Genomic DNA, 22,988 nt, shown 5'->3' with positions numbered 1-22,988 from the left:
ATGCAGTTGAAACAGAAGCTACACAAAATCAATCTGGTGCATCTACTTGTGAAAAGACTACACGATTTGATGCACTTCAGCCAACAGAAGAAAATTCCAAAGATTCTCGTCCACTTACGGGCATGGTAAAGCGAATTTCATCAATTGATAAACCAATACCTCTCCCAGTTATTGAAGAAAATATTAAAAATACACGGAAGAGACCTGCCCCACAACCACGTACTACAGTGCCATCCCAGTCAGAAGACTCCTCTATAGATGCATCAGTGACTAAAGATTCAGAAAGTCTTAAATCAACAAAGCCTGAAGTTGTAAAATCCACAAAACCTGAAATTGTAAAGCCTCCACGCACATCTATTGTTGATAAGGCTCTTCGATTAGCAGACAAAAATATGACCATAGCACGGCCAACTCCAGTGAAAAAGCCAGAAAGAAAGAAAACTGAAGGAAACAATGAGGCAAATTTAAGACGACTTGAAGAAGTCCTTACAAACATTCTTGACCATGGAGCACCTGCACCACTGAGAGCAACTAAATCTGATGAAAATATCATGGAAAGCCTAAAAGCTTTGGATACGAAGGTGCCAAAAAGTATTCTAAAAAAGAGCCCAGGAAAGCCCAGTAAATATGAAGTTGCACACAGAGAAGCCATTGAAGACTCTAAAGCTTTACTGGAGCAACTGCCCCATGGTGAACTTCAAAGAAATAAGATAGTGCTTAGGGTCCCTTCATTCAGAACAGCTGGATGCCAGACAGAAGCTTATCGTCCAGTTAGGCGACGAGCATCATGTGCACAAACCAATCTCAGTGTGGCCCCACGTTATAGAGAAGCTACAACTAGTGGGTCAAACACAAAACCAAATATTCGCACCACTCAAACAGAACATCGGAGCAAACCTGTGAGACGAGAAGAAACTCAGGAAACAGTAATGCCAGAATCGTCATCATCATCATCTGGATACTCTTCTCCTGAAGTCAGCAGTAAAGAACCCTCTCCAGCACATTCTGGCCCTCCATCTCCTGCTGCTTCTTCAGCCATAGCCAGTGATGAGGAAGAAAAACGAGGAGACACAAATGTAACAGTAATTGAAATTAACAGAAGTGAAGCAGGCCCACCACGGCTTCCTCCATGGCATGGAATAGACCCGCAGCCTCCACCTCGACCTCCAAAGCCTCTACGTTTACGGCATATGTCTGATGCAGCAGCAATAATGGCAAGACAAGGAGGCCTCTTGGTTCCTGTCCATAGACGTGCTTCACAACTGCCAATGTATGAAGATGTCTTTGGCTTGGCTGCACTGACTGAAAATGTTATGCTCCTCACAGAAGCAATTAACCCTGTTTTAGTGCACAGTGCTCGACACAGTCAGCTTAATGGTAACGATAGATTTCAGTCAACTGCACCCCGTGTAGTTGATGTTATACGAAAACTTTCAAATCAACAAGATAAACCTTGGGATGGACGTACAACTATTGTCCCTCGTAACAAACCTGCCCTTCGCACTAACAGTCTTACTCTACCTAGACCATCAGTCATTCCAACTCCACAACCAAGACATACCAAGGCTTCCCAACGAGAAGAGTTCAGTCACCAAACAGAACATGATGCTGAGTCCTCAACTGCAGCATATCTAGCATCTCTGGAACTCCTTGCATCACACTACAGACACCAAGCTCTTGCTAATGCAAAGGTACTGTAAAAAAAAAATTTAATTCTTACATTAACACAGAAGCTGTAAAGAGACTGCCATCCACTTCTGCAATTGTCTCTTTCAGTTGTTAGATTCATGATGCATGTTATTTCAATGAAGAAAATTTCTCCACGTACCTAATTTATTGAATCAAGTTACATTCCAGTATGAACCGACAACGACAAAGTTTTTATACAAGTTTTTCTAGGTGCTGACACCTTTAGCAATACATTTAAAATGCTCTGTAGATAGGCCCACATGAACAAAACAACAGTGAATGCTCTTTGTATCAGCTTGTGTACTTAACTGAGTTTCTCTTACATCATTGTCTCACCACAAAGTCAAGCATTTTAACTTATTTCCTGTCCTTTTACAGCAATTACAGCTCCAGCAACGACTTTTAATGCAGCAGCAACGTCAACAGCAACATGAAGTGGCTGACAATGAAATAAGCAAGTCTCCACAGCAGACCCAATCACAAACGGTTACAGCACAAACGTCAAGACCAAGCTTAGTAACACCGATAAAAGAAGAAAGTGAATGCTAATCACAACTATGAAGTGTTCAATGAGCAAAGCTTAAGGAAGTTTTTGTAACAGATAATTATAAGTAATAATTTCTTTCAAAATTTACATACTTTTTTGAAAGCATTAACATTACATTAGTGTACTTGTTGGTAAACATTCCATATCAGGCACTATTTGCTCAAATTTTTCTTGCTTGAATGGAAAGTTTCAATATTAAAATATTGTCATTAAATAAATGTACACACACAATTCTGTATACTCAAGAGCTAAGTATGATACTCAGACCAAAGGCCATGACCTGGGAGACAGTTCTGTTAACCCTTTATAATCCTAAGGTTATTCAGATCAAAGTTTTATCACAGAATTTTTTCCAGTGGGGATAACCAGTCTCATGCAGGATTCAGGGAAAATTTTTTAAGTACACAGGACCAGTTGCAAAACTTACAAGGCTAATTTATATTTTTATAATCTTTAAAAGTTACTATTGAAAGAAGTCTCTGGAAGTTCTGAGATCAAAATTTGTCAGACAGTAACTGAGATGTTAATTAATAACTCATAGATGTAAATTTATAACTCAAGCAAAAAATCTGTATTACTATACTTTGGGTCTGTATTGATCAACTATGATGATTCACTCCCATTTTTATGTACTGTATATATTTCCTTGAAAATTTGGCTTGAGATGATCTATGCAGTGGACGTAGTTCCTTTATTATTTAGGCTTTGGTGCCTAAAAGAGCTTGGTAATACATTAACTACTAAGTTAGAACTAATTAGTCTCCTTGAAACTATGAGTTTCTGACTTCAGTTTAAATTATGCACCTTGCATCTACCTTCAGTCACATATGAATGTATATAATTCATGTACATATTAGCAGTAATAAAAAATCTATATATGTAATGTATAAAATATTTTAACAAATATATGTAATGTATAAAACATTTCAACTTAAATTTCATAAAGTATTTAAGGAAGTTATATAAGAGTTACACATGATAGGATGCTAATTTCAGGTCCCCCTCTCCTTCCTTCTGGAAAAGTGGTTACAATAGATACACCAGTCCAGTTTATAACATAATTTCTGAATAATCCTACATTGTAAAAATTTGATATATGAACATTTGATGATGTCTATCCACAAGGTGTACTACCTACAATGCAACTTGAGCAATTAACTGTTGGTGGTGCTGAAGGCTTTAACAGTCTTGCATCCTAAGCAACATTGCATTCTACAGTATCACTTTCATCTATTTCTTTTGGTCTATTAAGCACCTAGATTTTCAGCCAAAAATTACTTTGGGCCTTAAAGTGACTCAGTAGTCTGGGTAACCTACTTCTTAATAACCATTCTTATAAACTTTTTTCCTTGAAAAGACTGCCTTCTTTCTTCAAATGGTAATGAAGTCAGTTTAGTGCCTATTGTAATGGTGGTGTACAGTTTGACTAGAGGGAAAAAGGGAACCCAGTATGACAATCTGTATTATTGTATTTAAAAATATGTAGGGTGTATACAGATAAAAATATAGGATGTTTTAAAAATGTATAGTTGTAATTGATGTGTGTCATGTGATGTGAGACAATCTTGCTATAATTCTTATGTTGTTTACAATTTGGTAAATTACCATATATCCATTTCTTCACTTTTTTAGTCTGGGATAAGCTGCCTTCTGTACAGGGCAGTATTTGATAGGAGCTACACTTTCCCAACTCAGTGAAATCCTAATTGGAAATTAATAACTGTTTCAGTATGGTGTACAGACTTTTCACAATCTTCACGTACCATTATTTTGCATTAAAATTACTTACAGTCTAATTAAATTTGCCTCAAATTATCCCAAAACTTTTCCTTTTTTAACTTGTCCATGATAAGTGATATATGCTTAGATACATAACTAGTATCTGAAAATATGTTAAAATATGCTATGCATGTTTCATTACTAAATCATTAAATGTCTGAGAGAAATACACTGTATTTCAGTGCTCCAATGACTCATGTAATTGACTGAGTCACTATACTTAAGTGTCATATAATACTGCACATGTTATATTTTTGCACTTGGAAATATTCTTAGTGTAATATATTGCCCATTGATATTACATACACTATATAGCAAAATATTAGCAACATAACTTTTTGTTACATTGAGCTTATTCTATTTTAATAATTGGAGCTCCTAAGTTGAAATTACAGACTTGTTTGCTGATCATAATAAATATTTAAATATACAGTTAATAACAAAAAATATTTCAAGACATGCATTTGTGTTATTTAACAAGACAAAGAAAAGTTGTTGGAAATATTATATATTTTGCATAAATCTCTCTATGGTTGGTGATGCAATGAATTGTCTTGAAAAATAAATACTGTACAATGAAAAAGAAAGCTCCAAACATTAAATGTGAATTCTCATTATAATGTGACTATTTAGAAGTAAAATTATCAACTGAATAAAGATTAAAAGTGTTTGACAAGAAATTCTTCAAGCAGTATACTTAATAACTTGCCGTAAGTTAAACTGATTACTTATTTTGCATGGTAACTAATCCATTACTACTATATTTCCTAATACAGTATAATGTAAATTATATATGTACATAAATTGAAGTTCTATAATTAATGGTTACAATATGAAAATGTAAATAATAAAATGTAATATATTTTTAAAGAAATATTTGAGGTTTACAGTTTTATTCTGTTGAGTCAGGAGCTTTAACTAATTTTTGTAAGTATGAAAGTCAAAATAAAAAATAATTTCTTGCGTGTTGTCTTTATGCAATACTATTATTTTTACAGAATATAACAGATTTTTAAAATAAATTGTACTTTTTTTAGGTTTACAAAGCACAGCCTTTCATATAACAGTATCCTTCATCACAAGTTGGAAACAAGTCATAGAACCTGGTATCATGGTGAGATAACTATTAGTTAAGGTGAGTGCTGTCACCAAGCACTTTTTCTTATGGCCTCAGGGATACTGTGGGAACTATGATAAAAAACTGGTTTGTATACCTACGAAAAATACAAATTACTTTAAAAACTTAGCAATTTGTTCCTATGATAATACAAATAATTTCCTCTATGAAAGAGACTTTCTCATTAGGTGGAAGGTTGTCTCAGTAAACTGACTGGAGGTTGCACACCCACCTGGAAATGTTATGATCCCAGTTGAGAGAATAAGCAAAGTGAGTAATGACTACTGTAACTGCCTAACCACCTCATCAGTCTGGTTTAGGGATGCCAGAGTGGTAGGGGTCTAAGTCTGAGTGTGGGTGTAGAGCTGCACTTGAGAAAGGAAAGGACCAAGATACCATGTAAAACCCCCATACGGGCGTACCAGTTGGAAGGCAGCTATATATGGCTAAAGGAAAGAGCAGAGGGAGACATCTTAAAGACCTAGCTCCAATGTGTTGCTACTTGTATCTTCGCACAATCCAGCAGGTGATCCATCTTAGATGCTGTTCCCTATAGGATAAGAATGGGAAGACCAGTCACTCCTCTTCATTCAAACCCCAAACTTACGTTAAGGCAAGTATTTGGATGAGATACTTTCCCGTCCAAATGGAGCTGGGTACCTGTACAGCCTGCTGTGCACCCACCATATGTCACAAAGGAGAACGGGTCCAGGACTTGTGGGCAACATTCCTCAGGTTGAATGAGGCAAAGGTTGTCTGAGTTTCCTCTGAAAGACGAGGGATGTTCCCATGTCACTGACTTTGTGGGCTCTTGCCCAAACTAAACAAATGTCATCTTCACTAGAGGAGTCATAAGCTCATCTGATTACCTCATGAAGCTGGAAAGAAAGGGTGTTCTTGGAAACCTAATTCTTATGCTTGCCAGAATTAAGGAAAAGTTGCCAACCCTCTGGTCGAAGAGGTTGGGACTTTTTCAGATAGTACTTGATGACTTGCACCAAGCACAAAAGCATTTTGCCTGAGCTGTCACCACAAACTCATGAATGAAAGAAAACAAGAGGTATCCCAATCCCTCTCAAAGCCAGGCTAGACAAGATAAACCATGTAACTCAACAATACACTTTTCCAAGGCTACAGCTAGCAAGAAGACAGTCTTGAGTGTGAGCTTTCAGTTAAGGCTTTCCCCAAGGGATTGTAAAGCACCTAAGTTAGGCTGCAGAGGGCAAGTCACATTCCTCTTGGGAGAATAAAGTCCTTGGGAAGAATAAGACTGCTCAAAGATCCTCATGAACACAGATAACTCAACAAATGAAGAGAGATCCAATGTGAATACCTAGTTCAAGGCCGAGCAATAGCCTTTTAGTGTAGAGAGACTGAGAGGAGCTCGTCTTAGCAAAGGTAAATGAGGAAGTCTCATACCTGCTGAACAGATGTTCCAACCGGACAGAGAGTCCTTCTACAACAACAATCACAGAGGATGGCCCACTTTCCTTGGTACACATCCAAAGAGGAGTGGTGGAGGTACCCAAATATCTTTACAATCCTATGAGAAAAGCCTCTCTCACAGGATCTGCTAGATGATCTCTACACATGAAGCTTGAGGGAGTGAACAGTCTGGTGTTACCTCTGAACATGGGGCTGACAAAGGAGAGTGGGCCCAGAGAGAATCTCTCTCAGCACCTTGGCCATGAGAGTCCGCGGGTTGGGCAACCACTCATCAGCACCACAAGGGTCATCTTGAGTCCTGGGGTGTTCAAAACCCTGATGATCACCAATGAATCACACTGAAGGGTAGAAAGGCATAGATGCCAGATTGTTATAGGGGTGTTGGAAGGTGTCTTCCATCACTAATTAGGGATCTGGAATGAGAAAACAGCACACCAGGAACTTTCTGTTTAGCTATGTGATCACATATGTTCTCCAGATCTCAAAATCCCCCTCTGTACTAGGATACAGGGACAATCTGTCCCTAAAATCTGACTCCAGTAGTTTAGCTGGTCCGCCACTAAGTTCTGCCAGCCCAGAATGTACCTAGCTGACAGCCTGACGTCGTGGCAAACCTCCCACTGAGCATCTGGATTGCCAACTAAAAGAGGAATGGAAACAGTCCCCCCAACTACTTGTTGACATATGCCACTACAGTGGTGTTGTCACTCATCAACACATCCAAGTTACCTATCAGCTGTTCCTGGAATGTTTCCAAGGCTAGCAATGCTCCTTGCACTTCCAGTACACTGATACGTAGATGATATTCATTCTTTGCCCATACACCTAATACACAAAAGCTGTTTAGGTGTGCAACCCAACATTCTTTGGTGCATTTTGAAAGAAGGAGAGCTCCATGGATCTCCCACCTTGAGGTTTTTTTGTTCAGCCACCAAACAATATCTCCTCTGATCTCCCCGCTCAAGGGCACAAGCTGAGAGAGAGAATCACTAGGTGCTGACCAAACTGGTTACCAATGAAGCGAGGGTTGGTGGAAACAACCGTACAGAATAAGTTTCTCCAACAATGACAGGTGGCCAAGGCAACCTGCCAGAGCCAAACTGGTTGTTCTTATTAAGACAGGAACTGAATTATCTTCTTAAGCTTGGTTATGCAAGAGTCAGATGGAAGCTTTCTTGCTGTTGCTGTGTCTATGAACGTGCTCAGGTACTTTGCCTGCTGCTTGGGTTAGAGATGCAACTTCTCCCAGTGTACCACAAATCCTAGTTCATGGCAAATGACATCAGGCATTCTCTGTCCTGGAGGAGCAACCGCATCTCAGAGGATGCCAGAACTAACCAAGTAATGCAGCAAACATATATTTTGCAAGTGGGCCTAAGCTGAGAACGAGGTGCTATAACCACAGTAACCTATCTGATGGTCTTGCTTCAAGACTGCACCTCAGGTTGAGCTCTGTTGACAAGGCTGGGGCTAGGTGTGGAGCCTTGGAAGCTTCCCTGAGATTATTGATGCTCATATATAAGTATAATCTCTCAAATGTTCTGCTCCAATTCAACTTTTGGAGCTCCTGAGGCAAGAGCCTATTTAATCCCATTTGATCCTCAACAGCAAGAAGTGGATCCTCTCCTGACTGAGAGGCAGATGCACTAGTCTGTTTCTGTCTCATTCCCAGGAGCAAAGTGTACAATCAGTTCCACAGGTACCTCATGAAACACCACAAGCCTAGGACCTGTACTGGGAATAAAATTCCAAATTGAGGTCAACTGACCATTACAACTCCCTATGTTCAGTAATGGCTGAACTAGAAGAAAGTAGAGGTGAAAAAGTATACGCACTGCCAAGTGCGCACAACCACAAGGCCAGTTGCGAGAAACACGCCAAGAGAGGAGGGGCTGGATCATGTGCAAACAGATCATCCTGGAACTAGTGCACACCAATTAGAGACCTGCTGTGTGCAAACCCACTGCCTGACCTTGTGACCAAGACAGAGTAGGCCAAGACGAGGTATTAAGCATACTGAGACCTATGCCAGCCCACCCAACAGCAGGATGGCTCCCAGAGGCTGGGCACTCACTGCAGGTCCAACAGGACTTGGGGTGAGAAGCCTTGGACTTCCTCCTGTTTTTCTCCTAAGGGAGAGTTATGAGCAGAGATGGAGGAAAAGGAGCTTGACATGGAGAAAGAACAGCACCTACACTTCTTCCCCCTTTCTAGCTTGTGCCTTGCTTGCCTCCAATGCTGGAATACTAGACAAAGAAGCAGTGAGAGCAAGAGAAACTTCTTTGCCTATGCTAAGTGGTCAAGAAATGCTGTGAAGAAGGGACTTCCTGGGAATTTCAGCAAAGGCCACAGCTGCTTTAATGACAACGAAATACCTGAAACATTAGCAGAATCAATAGATATGGTATAAGGAATGCAGGGTACACTGGTTGGGGTCCCAATAATGGAGAGACTGGCCCAGGTACCTGCCTCATCATTCTAAGAGGTCGGGGGTTAGGCTTCCTTTCTACTATGCATAACCATTCCCTCCGAAAACCAACAGGGAAGCAATGTGCACAAAATGAAGGAAAAAACCACAGGAAAAGCAGGAGAAAAAGAACTGAAAGGATTCTGCAATGTATTACTCCCTTTCAGGGGACCAGCAAATGCTTCCTATCCTCCTTCCTACTATACTTCTTCCACCTTGAGGGGGACTGACCATGCACTCCTTATTGAGGAAAAGACAAGATTTGCCCCCTACAGAATTTAAAAAATTTTAGTAAATCAATATTCAGAGGGGTCATAAATGTGTCTATCCTTTTCTCATTCACCAAAAACAATAACAAGCATGCAAAAAAAAAAAATTTTCAGTTCAACAGACAGTCTAGCAAAGAGTACATCATGATGTCACACTAGATGATGGCCAAAGAAAGAATAAGGGCTTGTAATAGCAAGTGAGTGAAGATTATTTCCCCACTCATCACACGTAACAACCAGCAAACCCATCTTGTTACCAATTCAACAACTGTTTCCAGCTCACAATGAAGGATACTCTTACATAAAATGTGATTGTTTTTATTCCCATACGAACAATTACAAATTACTAAAAATACCAACCTAAAACTCTGAATAGCATATTCAAATACCAACATCCACAAAAAATTATTGGTAGTAAACAAGCAAGAGACTCTCTTCCGGAATTGGTTAAACAAGCCAAAAGTATCAAAAAATTACAATAGTAGGCAATAATTTCTACAGCATCTGAAACTCAAACTTCAAGTCTGGGCATCCGAGACAAAAACCAATTTGGATTTATATTACAATCCAAATTTGAGATTTGTAAATAAATGCTTATCTTTCAACCAACTTACAAGCTCTATGAAGGCTTATTAAATCCAAGGTCTGTATTCCTGTTCAGGAGATACACAGCAATGGCTCAAAAATTTCTAAGGAAAAGCTACTCAACACTTTTCTAATATATCAATTATTCAAGGGACCATAATCAGGCAGCAAAATTTCTGTCCAAAATAATTTAAACTGACAGAAATTTCCATACATATACATTAGCAATCTAAGTACATTAACCATTCAATTATTTGCACTTATAGGTCCATGGGGGTACAAATATATCCAAAGTTTAGTCAGAAATAGTGACTAGGCTAACCTATACTACATTCAGGCTCCCTTGAAATACAACTGTAACCTGGCTAGCATATGAAAACATGCACTAACTTCAACTTCAAAAACTATAGAGTTCCAAGAAATAACATTTAAATACATAATAGAAAATACAATACTAACAGGGAAAATATGTCTCTTTCGGACTTCATCAGAGTATGTAGCCTAGCATGCCTAAACTATGTACTCTTGGCTAGGGGCAACACAAAGTTTTCTACAGCTTAGCATGCATCAGTACCATCAGCACAAAAGCAAGCACACACCCCAAAGGTGTGATCCCTATCATAGGGAACACCCCAAAGGTGTGATCCCTATCATAGGGAACACCCATAAAATGCAACAAATTCTGCAGTGTACATCCATTAACACACTTCACAGCACAAAGACAGAAATCATAATTAGACATCAAGCTGCAGTACTGAGGCTGATTTAGTGTACAAATTTATTATCACCCTACATAATTAATCCGTCTTTCCTAAACCTCCTGCCTCATCAATAACCTAATCAACACTGAATTTTCTCACTGAGCCAATCTTTACTTGCATTTGCTATTAGTAAAGTTAAATGCCTATAGATGTCAGCAATGCAAAAGGTAATGGTCAGGGATGTAGTGTGGATTCCTCTGTCTACATTAGCCCCTTGACCACTGACTGCTGACAGAAGAGGATTACTATATCTTAAAAGATAATTACAATAAACTACCTTTTACCTTACTCCCAAAAGAATCCAATTCCCAACACATCTATCCTGACACTATTATGAAAAATCCGTTAATTGAAAATAGTTTGGTGCAGTACTTACCCAATTCAGTAGCCCTCAACAGAAGTCCAAAAAAGGAATAAAATTATCACAGTCCAATACCTACATCCAGTATGCAGCTCTTGGAAAAGCCTCTAATTACAAACCCATGTTGTACTTGAGAATTACTGTAATAAACAGTTTACAAATAAGCAATGTGATGTATGAACAACTTGGCAGATTTCAATTTGATATTTAGTCTTGAGAATGTGATTCAAAGCATCAAAAATTAAGTACCAAATTTCAAAATATGCATACTCTACTGTAACTGGTTGCAGCCATTCTTCAGTTTACAAAATTAATCCATGAAATAAAAAATTGAATTTGCGTTAAAATCTAACTTTCTAAAAATTAAGGACATTTTATATCGAATGAATGAATCACAAAATTTAGGCTATAAAGCTATGCACTGGAGCACTGTCTGCCATTCAGCACTTAAAGCCAATGAAGGGAGGGAGTGGGGTGGTTAGACAGCAAGTTAAATAAATGCAGAAAATAAACTCAATGAGGTACAGGTAAATGGATCTGTAGTGAAATGGGGAGCAAACACCACAGTTACACTAAGAATAGTTAGAGAAGTTGGACAGCAAGATGAAAGAAAGGCAGTATGAATGGACATAAAATACAATTATAAAAAATGGGTAAAGTTACAGGCCAAAAGGACACTGCACAAGCTCTTGCATAATGTCTACAGTGAATGAGGTGGACTGATGACACTAACCCAATAGAGACGCTTTACATTAATAGGGACCATAATCCATAAAAAACTTCATACAGTAAGAAAATAGCACACAGGTTATCTTCAGCCAACAAAATGATGCAGATATAGTCAACTCAAACAGAAAGTGTTTTGTGGGAATGTTCTAAGAGGTTCAAGTAAAATCCATAAGGGTATTTAGAGCACTGTACTAAGTAACAACTTTTTATCCCAAGATGGGATGGTCTATTTCGTAGTAACTAATGAAATGCTATTGCCTTATGTAGATGGCAAACAAATTACTATAAAAAGCATCAAGAAATGGAAAAATGATCTTTTGAGCAGCTGAAATGGAAGAAAAGAGACAAGCTATTTTCAGCACATTAAAATGAAAACAATTTTTTAATAAAGGTCTAATCTTGTGTCTAAGATACAAGATTAGACCTTCTACCAAGATATTTCTAGAGGACCAATGAAACAGAAACTCGTATCTCAAACAATTTCAATATTCCTTGACAAAAATCAGTTTTCTATAAAAACAACCATGGTTTTTTTATCCTTAGTCAAGCCCATAGCAATATTTAAATCATTAATAACCTTTTAACTTGCTGCTAATGATAAAAACATTGTACAGTAAAATCTATTAAAAACCCCTGTCATCAAGATGGTCAATTTTCAATTACAGGGTTCCTCAAAACCAAAATTAGCTCACCTCAACACCCATGGTTAGTATCTACTGACCAACTACTAGCCCATCTCCATGACTGGTGTCTTCTTGCACATCCCTGACTGGCTCCTTAACCATCATGATGACTAACTCCCTCCTGACCATTTGAGTACATGAATAAACCGTGGCCACATTCCAACAAGTTGCCTTGCCAAGTTGAGTGACTGTGTCTCCTGGACCAAGTCTGTCCTCTATTCTATGCCTTGACAATATTCTATTGGGCTGTGCACTCCTTGGCCATCATAATTATTCCTACAGTCTGCTTAACTGTAGAATATGCCTAAATTTCTTGTGGCTGCTATCTAGGTAAATTACTCTGCTTTGCCTGAAGTAAACTTTCCATTAGAAGAGTTCTCACTTCTAACAAGGCGGTCTCATCATCTCTTGTATGAGAACTATTCTAGTCACCATTCTCTCGACCTCATTGAGAGAACCCATCATAACACTTGCCAAGCCAACATTTTTCTTATTAACCCTGAAGGGATCAAAAACTCTTAAAATTCTCTCTCACTATTGGCAATCAAAAATCTTTCTAGTTTCTATAACGTTTGTCTTTCAAGAATTGGTTCCATCATAGTAGACTGAAGTAGAGCTGAATGACAACAACATACTGAAACACGAACTGAAGAGATAACAGCAGAATGAAGGAAAAGCCAAGCTTATTGGTGTGACACCAGCATACTGAAAAAAAAAAACCTGAGCAGATAACAGCAGACTGAAGAAGATCTAGGCTTACTAACGCAAATTCACCTTTGTTTTCACACCCAAAATTCTACCTTCTCTATTTTTTTCTTTGTTTCTTAGACTTGGAATTGCATTCAGTTCCCAAGCCATCAAACTGTATCTATATAAAAAGTTAACTGGTACCTAATTATTATTATTAAAATAGTTTAACCACACCACTGAGCTAATGGTATAATTCTCTAAGTACTTGTTCTCGTACCTGAAGAACAAGTTCCTAATTCAAGAAGAAACATACTCCAAATCTTGGCTTGCCAGACATGTGATGTGAATAACAGCCTTAAGATTAAACAGAAGACAATTCAGCTGACACAACAATCCAGTCAAATGAGAAAAAATTCCATGTCTCAAGTTCATCCTCTTAATCTAGTACAGTTGTCCATCACTAATTCGGCATCATTGGGACCTGGAGGGTGCCGGATTAGCCATTTATTAGGCTAGAATACACGAAACACAGTAGCTAAGCACCTCATCTTAGAATTAAAATATCCCGTAAATCAGTACAAGTTGGTTAATAAAGAAAAGACAATTATCAAATACAGGTAGTGCTCGAGTTACAATAATTCGACTTAAGATATTTCGAGTTTACGATGGGGTTAGCAATTAATACCGGTACGAAAATATTTAGGAAACATTTTTAGGTTTCGCACCAGGCACAGGCAGCAGGAACAATCAGACAGGGAGAGAGACCAACTTACAATAGAAAAACTTCTTTTCCTCCATCTCTTTATTCCATCTGCTCGTTAAAAAAGTAAAAGAGAATGATAAAAGTATTGTTAGTAATGTTACAATCTCGTGTAAATGTGTACAGCCATAAACAACCAAATGGGAAACTGTTGTTTTGCTAATAATTGTATCAGATAACAACTGTTTTGCTTGTATTTCAACCATTGTACGGTAATACACAATTACTGTACTTATGTTACAAATGACGTTAAGTACTGTACAATAGGACTGATATGTTTTATACATTATACCCTTACTCACTTTGGAGAAAAGGTAGGCAGAAAAATATACTGCTACAGTAACTTTAAGCTGCAAGTTGTAGCTGAAGCTGACAAAACATGTTCAAGCTGCTAATGACTATAAATTATCGTGCATTGGCAACATGGATGAAACTCGACCGTAAATAAAACTGAAGAGAATGTATTTTAATCAAAACTACTGGGCATGAAAGAATACAAATTACTACTGTTTCCACGCCGATAAAAGATAAATACGTAAAGCTCGTATTATGATGAAATCAAGAGAAAATAGCCAACAGAATCTTTATTTTTTTTACACAAAATAAACATGCCGCCAAAACAGCCAGCCGCGATTCCCACGAACGTCATAGATTAACGAAAAAAATAGCTAAATTAATTTCACAATGAGACGTATTTAAGTTATATTTTGACTTAACACTTTGTATAACGAAAAATATCCTTGTCCCAAATAAATAAAGTGTCCATATTCATTTACGCTAACTAGAAGCAAGAAAAGCGCTTTGAACTTAGTTAAATGCCGCGAAATAAACACCATGATATCAATTCCCAAAACAAAACATTGATCGCAATTTATAATACAAAAGCAATATGAGAATATACGCAATTAGAAACAATATAATAAACCATAACTTTTTAAAAGATCCATGAAAAAGATGCACACTCGTTAGGTTGATGTTTGTATAATACTGTTAATATGTGAACAGAGTTCAGTATAACGTAGGCTAGGCTACCAGTTTGTTGATGCAGCACACTGCGCCACCAAATCGAAGCGGCTGGCGAGCGAGTTAGGGCAGCGACCCGGAAAATTTGAAAATTTGTGCGGAAACATTAGAAATTACTCTAGCCGAAATATGTGCCGGATTACTGATTGTTCCGGACTACTGATTGCCGGATTACTGATGGTCAACCTGTATTTAACATGTGTCCATACTACCAAACTGGTGGCATTTTCTTAAGAGCTCAGTAAGTCTGACATACCTTCATCACAACTATAATCATCTAGTCTAACAATTAATATATACTATGCACAAAGGACTATATGGTCATAGTCTGCACACTAACATATGACAAATGACAAATTTTAAATAAATTTGTATTTTTCATAACTAACAAACCTTAGGTCTTAATATAAGGGATAAATTCTTTAGCATTTGCTGGGTTCCAGTTAAAAATAATACAAGGAATTGGTGGCAATGGGAGTCAGCAAATAGGGGAGTAGGAGGAAGCAGTGTGACCTGCCTTACCCCCACTACACATCATCATATCAGTTTCCTTCCAGCCTAGGAAAAGAATGAGGGGGTGACTTGAGGTGAGCCATATACGTTAAGACCAAAGGTTTGTTAGTTATGAAAAATACAAATTGATCTAAAATTTGTCATTTGTTCATATACAGAACAAGTCTTGGTCTCAACATAAGGGAAGACTTACTCTTGGAGGGAGGATTTGAAAGCCTTAGAACCGACTGGAGGTTTGACTTATAGACTATGTAAATACATATCTACATTGTGTCTTGGAGGATGGCAAAGCTGCCGGAGACAACAAAACTTACGTTAGCCACCAATCTTGTATTGTGTAGGAACAAACATCTAATGCCATATAAAATGGCATCTCACTCACCTGTATCTAACCAGTTCCACCATATGATGGAATTATTCTCTCTAATGCCCGCCGGCAGAGAAGAAAAAGAAGAGAAAGGACGAAGACCAGTCACCTCATTAACTCTCACTTTCATATCCAACATCTTAGGTAAGATACCAACTGTCCCACAAGGGGCACTGGATGAGCTATACAATTTGTTGAGCATCCACCACCAGACCCAAAGAAAAAGTGTCCAAGGACCTGTGGGCAACATCCAGCAGATAGAAGGATATGAAGGTGGTTTGGCGAAGCCAGGTATATGCCTTCAAAGTCCTGTGAACCAACAAGTTCCTCTTGAAAGCAATGGTAGGGCCTAGACTTGTAACATCATGTGATCTTGCATACACTGTATTGGCATCTGAATATGAAGCAGAACTGTAAGCTTGTCTAATCATTTCACATAACCAAAAGGAGATAGTATTTTTGGATACTTGTTTCTTGTTCCAGCCTGTGCTAACAAAAAGTCCTCGACAATCAAGTCTGAGATGATGAGTCCTTTTTAGATAGCGATGCAGTGCCGACGGGGCATAACAGTAATTCGTCTGGGTCATCACCAACAAAATCTCCAAGAGGGATTGAGAAAAACTCAAATCTGTCATCATGAACAGGTGGATTTTGAGTCTTAGCTACGAATTCCAGGATAAGTTTGAAGGCTACGGAACCCAAACTCCTTGTATGTTCAACATTAGAAGAGAGTCCAATAATTCACCGACTCTCTTTGATGAAGCCAAGGCCAGTAATAAAACCGTTTTGAGTGTTAAATTCCTGTCTGTTGAGCCCCATAAGGTTCATATGGAGGACGAGTGAGACTGCTAAGCACCATGGTTAGGTCCCAGTTAGATGGTCTGAGATCTCTTGGGGAACGGGACGAGTGAGACTGCTAAGCACCATGGTTAGGTCCCAGTTAGATGATCTGAGATCTCTGGGGGAACAGGACTGCTCAAAACTCTTGAGAAGCACAGAAACCTCCCACGATGAAGAGAGGTCCACATCCTTTAAACATAAAACCAATCCTAGAAAAGTTAAGTATATCTTAGTTTAACCAGACCACTGAGCTGATTAACAGCTCTCCTAGGGCTGGCCTGAAGGATTAGATTTATTTTTGCGTGGCTAAGAACCAATTGGTTACCTAGCAACAGACCTACAGCTCATTGGGGAATCCAAACCACATTATAGCGAGAAATGAATTTCTATCACCAGAAACAAATTCCTCTTGTTCTTCACTGGCCGGTCGGAGATTCGAACTCGCGACCAATAGAGTGGTAGCTGAGAACGGAACCCGCTCACCCAGCGAGGAGCAGCTCTATAGCCCTTGATGGCTGAAACTATAAGTTTCTCCCTAAATAGAAAGATGAGGAAGTCCACTACTTATTGAATAGAAGTTCCAACAGGAGAGACACCCCACTGACAACACCAATCACAGCAAACTGCCCATTTTCCTTGATACAAGGCTGCAGATGATCTTCTGAGATAACCCGACATCTCTGTCGCTGCTCTGCGAGAAAAGCCTCTGGCTCGCAAGAGATACTGGATAGCCTCCAGCCTTGAAGAGATAAAAATCAGTCTACTATGTATTATAATTCCATCCCCATTCTCTGTTGGTAAATTTCTGACAAAAACAATTACAAAACAAAAAAGATGCTGAATTAAGAACACTAAAATAATGGATCAAAAATTATTATTGACCTTTTTAATCTCCTTGGCAGACCTTGTTACCATCCAGTTCTTGAACCACAACTGAAGGTTAACAATGGATCTATGATACCAAGCATTCAAAAATTAAAACATTCAAACAGTATGCAGTAGTATGTACTTATATATTCAATACAGTTCATGGTAAAATTATTTTAAACTCAGAAGGGATAAAGGTCACTTCATAAAACTGGGATAAAAGTAACTCTTGAAAACTATCTTTCCTCAGCTGAAAACAAAAAATCTCTTACCCTACAATGCCTGACTAGGCAAAGGGAGATGAAAATAACTAGAGAACCACTGGTACAACTGATTTACTATAGAACACTTACAGATTATGTACAGAAAAGAGAGATGCACGGTTTTTCTCATATTAATACCTATGTCTCTTAGGCCTGTCAGTTTCATATTCAATTTCAAATTTCTCTATGTTTTCATCCATAATTTGTGGTGGTCTATTACGGCCCCTGAAGAGATCTCTGTATTTTCCAGCACCAAGACGTTCTCTTTTTATTTCCCTCTTATACCATGATGGAAGAGTGTTGTCTATTGGTAAAGCAGAAGGAAACTGAAGCACAGGTGGATCCCCCTCTAGAGGATTGATCTTTGCAAGACGTTGAAGAAGAATCTCTTTATTGAGTTCCTTTGGGTGTTTATACCTATCCATGTATCTGGAAATTGAGAAAAAATGTCAGACAAACCACCTTTCAATATTCCATAGGTTCCATTAATCACTCTACAAAATCACTTTTTTAAGCTGACATAAAAAACACAATGAACTTACTCATTGAAAGGCTTTTTAACTGGAAAATATTTCTCTGCTGTTATATATGGAGGGGGAAAATCATACTCATAAATAGGTTCACGCATATCTGTAAAACATAAAAAGTTTGAATTACAGAAGGCATTACAAATAAATTTTTACAATTAAAACAAATATTTAAAATTACTGAATTATAAATACAGGCAGTCCCTGGTTTACGACGGGGGTTCCGTTCTTACGCCGCATCGTAAACCAAAAATTGTCAAACTGAAAAATCGTCGAAAATCGTCAAAAATCCAAAGAAAACCTTACTTTTAATGCTTTTGGTGCATTGTAAACGAAGTAAACTGCATTTTTATTATTCTGCCGTTTTGGAGCCATATTTCTTCCGTCGAATTGGCGTCTTAAGCGTCATAACCCCAGAACATGCATTGTAAACCGCAAAATAATTTCTGATGAATATATTTGAAAAGCGTTGTAACCTCAGAATGTCGTAAGCCGGACCCATCGTAAACCGGGGACTGCCTGTACTCATTTTATTTCTTATCTAGATTAACTGGAAAACAATAAAGCAGTACACTCATAAAGCACTACACTCAAATATACAAATAACAGAAAGTATACTGTAGGGTTGGTTAATCTGCATAATGCAGATGTGTTACAATAAGCTTTTTCAAGCATCTCTCTTATTCAAATCTGTAACATTTTTCATTGCCTTTTACTTCCCATCCATTCTCTTTACTCTCTTCTTAACTAGTTTTTCTTTCTTTAAATCTTCAGCTGAAAACGTTTGTAGATAGTCAACAGCATATAACACAGCTCATAGGAAAAGGTGATAAATAAATAGATATGAGAAAATAAAAAATAAGACCAATAAACCTGAATTCAAGAGCCATTAGCAGAAAGCAGGAATGAACTTGCCTCTTTGTTAAACATCTGGAGGTAAGAAGATTCCACTACTCCACTAAGCAAACTGTTCAACACTGCAGTTATAACCAAAATAAAACTCCCAGCAAACCGAGTACTATTAACCTGATACTTGAAAACAACTCACTGCAGCAGCAGCCGGCCAAGTGTTGTGAGCAAATACAGGTAGGTCACGTAATGAAGAGTGCAGAGAATGTTTATCAATGTAGCACATTTTTTGCAAGAAAACAATGAACTCATTTTACATCTATGCCACAAGTCAATATTAAGAGTTGGCAAAATAAACTTGATTAATAACATAACTCTGCCAAAGAGTTTTACATGAGAGTAAGCACTCAAAGATCACACTGGAGATTGGTACTCCAAACAAGGAAGAATAAAAGTGTTAAAAAATATTTAAGTATCATAGCTTCATCATGAAAAATTCAAAAACATTTCTGCAAAACACCAACTTTTTGAGAAACTGAGGAAGCAATATTATGTATATGCTTTCTAAAAGTCAATTTCTCATCAAAAGTTACACCTAAAATCTTAGTCACTGAACTTTAAAACAGTACAAATTAAACGTAAATCAGGATGCAGAGATTGACCAATTATTATACTTTGAGCTTAAGAAGGGCTAAGCTTCATGCCCTAAAGCCTACTCCACTCATGAATACATGCCAGATCTCTATTCAAAGAAGGCACGGAGAAAGAACAACAGCTAGAAGATTAGCATCATTGGCATAAGCATCAACTTGCCTCCAGACCTTGTTACACATCACTAATGTACATAATAAATAGCTAAGGCCCAAGGAACCTACCTTGAGGAACACCTGAAATGACATTAATACAGGTATTATACTGGCCCTCAACACAGGCCCTTTGGGTTCTGCCTATTAAAAATTCAATTAAAATATTCATAATAGATCCACATTCCCAGTAATCATAGATTGTAGATAAGGGGTTCACGATTCACAAAGTCAAAGGCTGCACTAAAATATAAATGCACCATGCATATGCCTATGCACTGCTCATCAAGAGCACTCTGCACAAGATGGTAGATATTGACAAGAGTGCCCCACAAGTACCAAGGCCTTTACAAAACCCAAACTGTACTGTAATGCTGGTGGTAGGTTATTGCCTTAAACTTTCAAAGATGCTTAGAGAGCAGCTTCTCAAAAACCTTAGATAAAACAAGGGTAACTAAATTGGCATACATTCTGAGAGGCACAACGACAGACTTAGTCCCTTAGTTACTCCAAACATAAGGAAAACTTGCAAGTCCAGCTAACTTTTTGAAAACAATAGCAATCTTAGGAGCAACGAAATCTACAGTCTTGAAAAAAAAAAAAGATTGGAAAGATCTTGTTAGGGTCTATGCTGAAGAACTGTCCAGTACCAGAAGCAAAGTTCTGACTTCTCTAGATCTGAAGGCCATTGAACACAACTTAGGCTCTGGAAAGCATGACTGAATAACACCAAGGGCTCACCACACTGTTTGCTCACAGACTTGAGTCAAAGTTCTGCCTCCTGTTTATGTACAGCAATAAACAGCACTTACACCTGCTCCTACAAAGGAAGGCATGCTACAATCAACTCCACAGGGTGTTGGGTAGACCACTATTTATGGTTATTACCACTGGAGAATAAGATCTAAAAAACCTCATTATAAGATCTGTCACAAACTACCCGAGCTTGATTTCTAAGCTCAGTGAAATTACACCCTCAAACTTCTCCATACTTCCTGTCAAGACAATCTCTCATATTCCTTTTAGGGGTCAATAAAGACCAAATGCACAGCCCTCTGCTTCTCTCTGTGCCTCTCCATCACCTGATGTAAATAGAATACTCTGTTAATTCTACCAATCCCTTTCATAAAGGCTAACTGCTGTCTTCCAATCTTAACCTCCTGTCCAAGTCTTTCACCTATAATTCTTTCAAATATTTTCAGGGTATGGCCCATTAATTCCTCCACAGTTATCGCAACTTTGCAAATCTCTTCTCTTTAAAAATCTTTGCTAGTTGACACAGTATATAAATTTTCATAATAAAATTTATTATTTGGATACTTACCTACTGTTAAAGAAAGCTTATATCTCCATGCTGATAGGCGAGTCGGCATTCAAACAAAAGAAAAGATTGAATGGCTGCCTTGATGACTTTCTAGTACAACTGTCATCCACCAGGTGTGTTTTAGCTCTTGTCAGAATTCTCATTGACAGCCCTATAAGTTGTTGGGAGGCTAGGTGCGGTCTACTTTAACAGTAATTAGATACAGCAGCGCGCCAATATAACAGACCATGGTGTATCGTACTTACAGATATATCAGTGTGAAATGGAAATATGAATTTCAGGGTTTTTGCCTCCGGATCAAGCTCCAAACTGTTTTTTTCAAATCAAGCACCCCTTGTGTTACTGTTACTGTTTCTTTATTAATTAACATTGCTTTCAGCTCTAAAAATTATGCTGAAGATTTTACTGTCCTGCAATTTATATTAACAAACAGCTGTTTGCCAATGTTAGTTACCTTAACTAACATACAGCTGTCTTATTAAAAACTTGCTTATTGTCAATGTAATTCCATAAATAAAAATCAAATATATTTTTATTCATCCATCATGCAATGGAGAAGAAGGTGTTTACAAAAGTATGCCACTAACTTGAAGCAGCAGGTACTACAGCTGTGGCTAAAGAAATGAATAATGAGCAAACTCCAAAATGATTTGGAGGCAAAAGCAATGCCTGAAACTGACAAAATCAAACATGTACTTCATTTAATTTACTGCGTTTATAAATAAAGTAGTTGCAGTTTTCAAACCCAGATTTGATCATTTACGAGAGAAACATCTCTCTGAGCTAAGTTTCATTCGGCAACTAAAGACAGTGATGATGTCAGTAAAATGCAATCAGCTGATGATTTTAAGAAAGTAAACAAAACCAGAATGCAAATGGCACATGACTGCTCTGTTCATATTCTGTAATACAATAATATGACAATAATACATGCAATATGATAGATACACTATAACAGTTTTATTACAATTAACACTGTTCTCAATAAAACTATTATATGTATTCAACTTCTGCAATCGATATGTTGTATTACTGGGGCAATAGTCTCTCTCTCTCTCTCTCTCTCTCTCTCTCTCTCTCTCTCTCTCTCTCTCTCTCTCTCTCTCTCTCTCTCTCTCTCTCTCTCTCTCTCTCTCCTATCCAGTTTTCCAAATTCCGGATGAAGAATTGTCAACCTATACCAACATAAACAACCGAATTGAGAAACAACTGATTGAAACACCATTTACCGTAACTACCAAGCAGACAAAGTTGTTAAAACTTGCCAATTCTCAATGGTGGCTCCCATGAGTAAAAATGATATACATTTTTATTAATCCTTCATAAATTAAAGCTGCAGGTTATAGTCAAGGCTGAATAAAACATATGAAGGGCAGGCTGTCAAACTTTTGGCAAAGGTGAAATTGATTTACAAGAAAAAGTATCTCGGAATTATGTTTCTCCTAGCAACTACTGGAAATGAAGCTCTCGGCTGTATTAAGACCACAGGTGGCCTTGGTAGTTTTCAATCAACTGAGATTTTGAGAATGTAAACAATATCAAATGCAAATGGCATACGATGGCAATATTTATATTCTGTAATACAGTAACAATATGATAATAATACATGAAAAAAACTGTAATCGGATGGAGCAAGCAAAACCACCTTTATTTAAATTATCATTATTATAAACAGTTGTACTTTTTAACCTTTGCAAATGATCACTTCTTTTCTCCTGAAAATATTTCA

At 37.8% G+C, this 22,988-nt stretch overlaps 2 protein-coding genes across 3 annotated transcripts in view; one reads left to right on the top strand and one right to left on the bottom strand.

Moving 5' to 3' along the window:
- LOC136831469 (uncharacterized) overlaps window positions 1–4,978 on the top strand; it is a 262,572-nt gene extending 257,594 nt beyond the window's left edge. Inside the window, 2 exon segments of the mRNA XM_067091966.1 lie at window positions 2–1,691; window positions 2,068–4,978. Of these exon segments, the coding sequence (XP_066948067.1) occupies window positions 2–1,691; window positions 2,068–2,238 (1,861 nt within the window). The 3' untranslated portion in view covers window positions 2,239–4,978.
- A 12,834-nt stretch (window positions 4,979–17,812) lies between these two features.
- Window positions 17,813–22,988, bottom strand: part of mRpL38 (mitochondrial ribosomal protein L38) — a 48,107-nt gene continuing 42,931 nt past the window's right edge. For both annotated transcript variants that reach the window (XM_067091967.1, XM_067091968.1), the window contains 2 exons: window positions 18,299–18,386; window positions 17,813–18,185 (listed from right to left, as the gene is read on the bottom strand). In XM_067091967.1, coding sequence (XP_066948068.1) covers window positions 17,888–18,185; window positions 18,299–18,386 — 386 coding nt within the window. In that variant the 3' untranslated portion in view covers window positions 17,813–17,887. The remainder of the gene's footprint in view (window positions 18,186–18,298; window positions 18,387–22,988) is intronic.

Source organism: Macrobrachium rosenbergii, chromosome 48, assembly GCF_040412425.1.
Source record: "Macrobrachium rosenbergii isolate ZJJX-2024 chromosome 48, ASM4041242v1, whole genome shotgun sequence".
In the NCBI taxonomy this organism is placed as follows: Eukaryota; Metazoa; Arthropoda; class Malacostraca; order Decapoda; family Palaemonidae; genus Macrobrachium; species Macrobrachium rosenbergii.
Note: the sequence above shows the minus strand (reverse complement) of the source record. Positions and strands in the feature narration are given on the sequence as shown.